The sequence below is a fragment of the Prosopis cineraria genome, unplaced genomic scaffold (genome assembly GCF_029017545.1).
Source record: "Prosopis cineraria cultivar Desert tree isolate PC_DT_omini unplaced genomic scaffold, ASM2901754v1 PC10, whole genome shotgun sequence".
In the NCBI taxonomy this organism is placed as follows: domain Eukaryota; kingdom Viridiplantae; phylum Streptophyta; class Magnoliopsida; order Fabales; family Fabaceae; genus Prosopis; species Prosopis cineraria.
The window spans coordinates 5,806,776-5,814,585 of NW_026555341.1; the positions used below are offsets into that span (position 1 = coordinate 5,806,776).

General features: G+C 35.8%; 1 protein-coding gene across 1 annotated transcript; it reads left to right on the top strand.

The window, feature by feature from the left end:
• The first annotated feature begins 437 nt into the window (after nucleotides 1-437).
• On the top strand, nucleotides 438-7,020 carry LOC129322282 (protein NRT1/ PTR FAMILY 6.3-like). The gene is made up of 5 exons (XM_054968514.1): nucleotides 438-627; nucleotides 719-896; nucleotides 1,040-1,079; nucleotides 1,198-1,760; nucleotides 5,929-7,020. Exons 1-5 carry the CDS (start codon nucleotides 510-512, stop codon nucleotides 6,797-6,799), a joined length of 1,770 nt encoding a protein of 589 aa, XP_054824489.1. The 5' UTR covers nucleotides 438-509; the 3' UTR covers nucleotides 6,800-7,020.
• Nucleotides 7,021-7,810: the final 790 nt, after the last annotated feature.

Consider the following 7,810-nt stretch of genomic DNA (forward strand, 5'->3'; position numbering starts at 1 on the left):
TAAATATTAAATTTATACTAATAACATTAAATCTACACCGTCTAAATTGGTGATTAAATTTATTAATTTTTTTTAAATTTTTATTTTAATAAAAAAAAATAAAAAATCAAATTTAAGTTTTATTTAAATTTAAACTTAATTTGGATGTTTCAAATTTTAAACTTGCAACATAACTTCCTCCTAAGAGGAGCAAAGCGAATCCGTAAATCATAGATGAGCATGGCTCATTACAGGAGTCTTTCCACTTACCCCCTCTCCTTTTCTCTCCATTTTCATATTATGGTCATTGATTTTATTTTATTAAATAAATTTTTTAAATATAAATTTAATAAATGATCGTAATTGAAAAATGAAGGGAAAAAGGAGAGAAAGTAAGTGGACCGACCCTATCCTTGCCCATCGCGTCGCCTCTTAAGGCTCTATATAAAGAGGTCACACGACTTGAAATGCGTCAGCGCCCTAACTCACCTCCTTTACTTCTCTGTTGCGCTCCTTAATTTCCTCACCAAATGCAATTGGTTGCTCAGACACGGCAGGGCAAACCCATCCCCGATGCCTGGGACTATAAGGGCCGTCCCGCTCTCCGCTCTACCACCGGTGGATGGGCCGCCGCCGCCATGATTCTGGGTCTCTCTCCCTTCCCGGCCCCTTCCCTTATTCGGTCGCTTCTATTTCTATTTTCCAATCAGCCAACATCTTTTTGTCTTCTCTCTCTCAGGTGGAGAAGCTTGTGAGAGGCTCACGACGCTCGGCATCGCTGTTAATTTGGTCACTTATTTGACGGCCACCATGCATTTGGGTAATGCCATCTCCGCCAATATCGTCACCAACTTCATGGGCACCTCCTTCATGCTCTGCTTGCTCGGTGGTTTCGTGGCCGACACTTTCCTCGGCAGGTACATCGCATTACCCCCATCAACTCTCTCCCCCCCCCCCCTCTTCTTTTAAACTTTTTATTATTTTGCCACCGCCTTTTGCCAATACGCCGCGTTTGGGCATTTTTGTCTTAATTGTTCCGTTTTTCGATTCTTTCTTTCAGATACCTCACCATCGCCATCTTTGCAACCGTGCAAGCAACTGTAAGACACTCTTGAATCTAATCATACTCATGTATTGTTCATTTGCATCTAAGCTCTGTTCTGCCATCGATCCGGAGCAGCGAGAGTGTTGAAGTTTTTATTTGTCTTTAAATGCCAGGGGGTTACGATCCTGACGATATCGACAATAATTCCGAGCCTGCACCCTCCCAAATGCAAGGTCGCACCTTGCGTTCCGGCGAACAACGTGCAGCTGATGGTTCTGTATTTAGCGCTCTACGTGACCGCCCTCGGCACGGGAGGTCTGAAGTCGAGTGTTTCTGGGTTTGGGTCCGATCAATTTGATGAAACGGACGAAACAGAGAAAGCCCGGATGGCGAAGTTCTTCAATTGGTTCTTTTTCTTCATCAGCATAGGGTCTCTGGCGGCTGTGACTATTCTGGTGTACATCCAGGACAACGTGGGCAGAGAATGGGGGTATGGTATTTGTGCAACCGCCATTGTGATAGCCCTCGTCGTGTTCTTGTCGGGGACGAAGCGGTACCGCTTCAAGAAACTCGTGGGTAGCCCCCTGACTCAGATTGCTGTGGTGTTAGTCGCTGCTTGGAGGAAAAGGCACTTGCCGCTGCCCTCCGATTCGTCGTCGCTCTTCAACTTGGATCACATCATTGATGAAGCCAGCCGTAAGAAGAAGCAGGCTTTGCCTCACAGCAAGCAATTCAGGTGCCATTTCTTGCTCTTCATTTTCTACAAAAAAAATTATTTATGATCATCATCTTTTATCATTATAGTCTGTCAGAAGATTAAATGATTGCATCTTCTCTCTTCACAAATGATTAAAATCAAATGGAGCCCTATTGCCCCTTGAGTGATGCTTTTATTTACTGCTCTCCACGTGGCTGTTTGTGAAGGGGAACAAATTTGAATCCTTTTCAAATCGCACCCCTTTGTTTTATATTCTCACCCTCCCAAATTATAAATAAAGTTGAAGATATATTATTATCCCAAAATACAATATAATTTTTAAAAATAAAGTTTATAATACATTTTTAATATTATTTTTTAAGTGTAAATAGAATTGAAATGGCTTTATCACGTAATGATTAAGAATGTAGAAGTATTTTTAAAATTTTGTAATTTTATTTTGAAAAAATAATTTTATAAAATATCATTATTTGTTTTTTAATTTTGTTTATGGTTTAGTATAGAGGGAATAGTATATCACTCACTCTCAGCTTTTTTTCACTATCACTTGTGTTTGCAAATTTTTAGGATTTTTAAATAGACTTAAAAACACTCATTTTATTCTTAAATACATAAATGAGTAAATTACTTTTTAAACTTTGAGTTAGCTAACATTATAAATCTTGAATTTGTTTATTGTGTAAATTATTTTGTCAACTTTTAAAATTTTTAAAAATAATGCAATCTAGTTGCCATTGTTAACAATGTTAACTTTAATTATTAGTTAAGTAGAAAATAACATAAAAGGATCTTAACCATTATAGAAAATGACAAGGAAATTACAATAAAGGATATAAAAATTACATGCAAGAACCCAAAAAATTAGATGGAGGATCAAAAATAGGTAAAAGTTAACTTTTGTTAACAGTAGAGACCATATTATACTTTTTTCAAAATTTGATAGAGCAATTTCTACAATAAATGATGTTACTAGATCTAAAATTCATGAGATAATTTACTCTTTTGCCCTTTTTAAATTAATGATTATGTTTTCCTTGTACTCCTATATTTAAGATAGAAGAACCCTCAGGTCTTATATATTGAGCACCTTTTAAAAGGTGTACTTAGTGATTTTTATTAGTTATGTTTTAGATTCATTGAAGTATTAAACTGTGATAAGTGAGAGAAAGTAGAAATTAATATGACAGTGGTTTAATATAATTAATATGGTTGATTTTGAAAACTACTACAATTCTATGACAACACATTGTAGCAATTTTTTTTTTCTATAAATTAGTTGAAATTAATTTATAATATTTTGGAATAGATTGAATAATTTTTTGGATTAATGTGCAATTTGAACCCCAAACTGCAAATTTAGAGGTGATTTAAATCCTAAACTTTTAAAAGATATATTTTAAACTTTAAACAATTAAAATTGAAGCAATTTCATTTATACCATTAAAATTTTAACAAACGTTTGTAAGTTTTTTAAAAATTAAAGTCTAATGTGTGATTTTTATCCAATTTCACCTTCTCTGTCTCCTCTTTTTTGGTGAAAATTGCACATTAGGCTTCATTTTGACGAACGTTTGTTGAAATTTAATGGTGAGAGCGAGATTGTTTCAATTTTAATTATTTAAGGTTCAAAATATATTTTTGAAAAGTTGAAGGTTCAAATCATCCTTAGACATATAGTGTAGAGTTCAAATTATATATTAATCCTAATTTTTTGTCTTTTAAAATTTATAATGTATCTTGTGATCTATTGGTCCCACTTTGACGGAAGTAAAAAACTTATAGCCCTACTTTATATCTCCTTATTTTAGAAAAGGCTTTTACTTTTTTAAAAAAATAAACAAAGGTTTTTACTGTTTAGTTGTGGGAAAGGGAAGCAAGTTTTAGTGCTTTTCCGCTGAGGAATCCTTAATTTCTATTTAACCAAAAAAAAAAAAAAAGTTAGTCACTCCAGTTCTAGTCATAGAATCTAGGTTTTTTTTTTTGGCCATTAGTTATAGAATCTAGTTGAAATACTTATTTTGATATTATAGTTACAGAATCTAGTTGAAATATTTATTTTGATCTCAAATATAAAAGTTCAATCTTCTATTTTTTATTTAATATTTTTCCAAGTTGCCTTTTTTTTTTTTTGTAATTTTACAAATGTTTTCACTTTGTCCCCATTTTTAATGCTCTCTCTTCAGGGGTATTTTTTTTTATTTAACCAATTTTTTTAATATCCATGAATTAGTTGACTAGATCTTAAATGTATGATGGGAGGGAGGGATTGAAAAGATCACAGCTAAAAGAAACCAATAAACCATGATTTGGAGCTTTTGGATACCTTAAAATTCTGGAATGGCAAGATACCTCAATTATTGTAAAGTAACAATGAAATGATAAAGAAATTGAGAAAAAAGTAATCATAGAAAAGATAAGTCTTTTAAAAAATAAAACTTTTGGTCCTTCATTGTATGAAGTCAAAAGTCTAGGAACTAAATCTATAATCAAAGGAAAGTTTAGGGAATAAAAATTATATTATCTAGTTGGTAAAAAAAAGTATTATCTATATATTTTATATAGAACTATTACTATAATTTGAATTCAATTTGTTGAGATGTGAAATATAAAACATACTTTTGGCATAGAAACAGAGAAGAATGGAGCGAGGGGGACCTGCATGGATTTTATTTCTATTACTCTTTTATTTTAAAATATTTAACAAAATTAAGGTTAATATGTATTTATTATTTTTTATGTGAATTGTGATTTTCAAAATTTGAGAGGAGGCAACTTTGAGAATAATTGAGGGAGGCATGAATAGTAAGTAAGAAGAGGGGAGTCCGAAAGAGTGGCCCACTGAAGAGAAGGTTATATAGAGAAGGGGGCCTCTAATTTTAATGATGGAGGGAAGGGTTAGGCAATTTTACATTGGTGGCCTGAGATCCTTCATTATTGGTCTGCACAAGGTCGGTCCTGGAAAGTTGTCTTTGCTTGTCATGTTCATGTTCATGTTCAGAACTTCACATTCACAGCCTCTTGCCAGTTGCTATGAACTTGTGAATCAGTGCAGTGGCTTGCCGCGGTATTGGCTCTCTTGGCCTTGCCTTCTGTTGATCAAATATCTTATCACCATCTCATTTTCTTACGTCACAATCACAGTCATAGGCACTATCCTCACAGCACTCTTAGTTTAATAATTAATTAATAACCATACATATCCTTGCATGCACAGTCAAATATCTTGCTGGCCACTGGATTTATTGGTCTTTGTACTAGTTGTATATACTATGGAGGCGGAAACCCAAAGCAGATCCCCATGTATCCAGAATAATAAGGACAAAGGAAAATATATGGAAAAAAAGGAGAACATTAGTTTGTGAGAACCAAGGTACAAGATTGGGTCGGGTAGTGGATTAAAAAAAAAACAAAAAAAAGGGAAAAAGAACATGGATGGTTGGAGAGTGTGTGGGTGTCTGCCAGTGTCCTAACCCAGTGGGTGGATCATGCGCTGTTTGTCTTTTTCATGGTGGAGTTGAGTTGAGCTGTTGCTATTCTCTCTTCCAAAGGCAAATTCTTACCCACACAGCTACCTCTGTCACGGACGTATTGGCTTTATGCCTCTATCTATCTCTATTTCTCACTCTCAATCAATCCTTTTATTTTGCCTGTGAATAACGTGAAATCTTTGCCTCACGTCATTTTCTATCCTTAACAGAAAATAGCTTTAACAATTGCTTGTCTGGCTCTTTTCTCCTTACACACGCTTTCTATCAATTCTCCCCCTCATGTCATGTGCCTATCCAACCAAAAGATGCCTTTCATCATTTCATTCATTCATGCTTTTCACCTTACATCACTATTTTAGTTGATCCCTCTTACCAATCTCTTCTCATTATAATTATGTTATACACGCGTCTTGTTGTGCATTGCACAAAATTTTAAAAGTAAATATGACGTGCTATAAATCTTTTGCTTTATATTTGTGGTATATATTGATTTATTGATGTGATGTGAGTGTCTATTTGTCATCTTCATACTATGACTATACATGACTCAAGCTATTAATCCACAAAAGTTTAACACAACGGTGCTACTAATCAGGGAAACTTTCACGGTTAAACAATCTCTGATATCAATGTTAATGGTAACCTGGTATCCATCCATGCATAGAATCGTTGTGCAAGTACTAAGTGATGGCGTGCAGGTTCTTGGACAAGGCTGCGATCATAGATCAGGAAATGGTAGACGCAATAGAGGAGAGGAAGTGGTATCTGTCGACCCTAACAGATGTTGAGGAAGTGAAACTGATCCTGAGGATGTTACCCATATGGGCCACCACCATCATATTTTGGACTGTGTATGCCCAAATGACCACATTCTCTGTGTCCCAAGCGACCACCATGGACCGCCACATCGGAAAATCATTCCAAATCCCCCCGGCTTCCCTGACTGTCTTCTTCGTCGGAAGCATTCTGCTCACAGTCCCCATCTACGACCGAATTATCGTTCCCATCGGCAGAAAACTGCTCAAAAACCCACAAGGATTGACTCCTCTGCAACGCATAGGTGTGGGTCTGGTTTTTGCAACCTGTGCCATGGCCGTAGCAGCACTGACTGAAATAAAGCGTTTGAGAGTGGCAAAGTCACATCATTTGACGGACGATCCCCATGCGGTGATCCCTCTGAGCGTGTTCTGGTTAATCCCCCAGTTTTTCTTTGTTGGAGCAGGGGAGGCATTTACATACATAGGACAGCTAGGGTTTTTCCTAGGAGAATGTCCGAAAGGGATGAAGACGATGAGCACGGGCCTGTTCTTGAGCACACTGTCGTTGGGGTTCTTCGTGAGCTCATTGTTGGTGACAATAGTGCACAAAGTGACGGGGCAAGGGAAGCCATGGGTGGCCGACAATCTTAACCAGGGCAAGCTCTATAACTTTTATTGGCTTCTGACCATTCTTAGTGGTGTGAATTTCGCTGTGTACCTGGTGTGTGCCAAGTGGTACGTGTACAAGGACCAGAGGCTGGCTCAGGAGGGCATCGAATTAGAGGAACAAGACGCTGCTTGCCATGCTTAGGAAATAGGAATAGGATTATCCCACTTCTTTCTTTTGTTTTTTGTTTTTTTTTTTGTTTTTTGCTGCTCTCTATGTCATAATTAAGCTTGGCAGCATTCTATGTAAAAGAAAATGCAGAGCGTTTGTATCCCTTAAGGTTGTAAGTTGTAACCGTTTGTACGTTCATATAATGAAAATTAGAGTAAGCAGATATGGGAAGAAAGGTTTACTAACCGCTAAAATTGCCTGCATCAAAGACAAAGTCAACACCGGTGTTTTTGGTTTTTTTTCCCCACTTGGGGGCCTGCAGATAAGTAATTATTAATATATTATCAAGGAACGCATATGTGCATATTCATGTGAAAATAAGATATTACCAAGTGAAAAGGAAATCGTATACCACTGGGGATTGGACTTCTTTTGAACAATAGAAATAGGAATGATGGAAATGGATCGGTAACCAGCATTCTTTTGATGTTTAAGCACGATGATGACGACGACAAATTTTATCCTACAAACGGGTTAAATGGATCAGACACGTAAAAGAGTTTACTAACTCGTTACTTTTTATGCATCCAACAGCAAGTCCAGGTAAGTGTTTTTATTTATTTATTTGTGGGTCTGCAGATATGTAGTAAGGAGAAAATGCGCGGCAAAATATTTCAAGTGAATAGTAAATTCCGTTCCATTGGCGATACTGGACTTCTTATAAATAATTGAAATAGGAACGATGGATATGGATTGTTGATGGAATCCTAGGAGTGGCCGACATTATTCTTTATACGTTCGACAACAATAACAACATCAAATTTCATTCTTTTATATTTAATCGACATTATGGATTATACAATATTACTGTGCACTCAATCAATAACTTACTCTTTAGATATACCGTGCCTGGAAAAGTTTCAATGGATAACTTTGTTAAAGTTTCAAAATAAAAGAAAAAAGAAATTAAAAAGACTATATACTCCTCTGTTTCTATTTATAAAAGAAACTATCACTTTTTACTTATTTTTTATATAAATAAAA

Bases quoted from the DNA above. Each gene is read 5' to 3' on its own strand.
- LOC129322282 (XM_054968514.1), top strand. From the start codon at position 510: ATGCAATTGGTTGCTCAGACACGGCAGGGCAAACCCATCCCCGATGCC. The intron at 628-718 runs GTCTCTCTCCCT...TCTCTCTCTCAG, and splicing joins CGCCGCCGCCATGATTCTGG to GTGGAGAAGCTTGTGAGAGG. The intron at 1,080-1,197 runs GTAAGACACTCT...TTTAAATGCCAG, and splicing joins TTGCAACCGTGCAAGCAACT to GGGGTTACGATCCTGACGAT.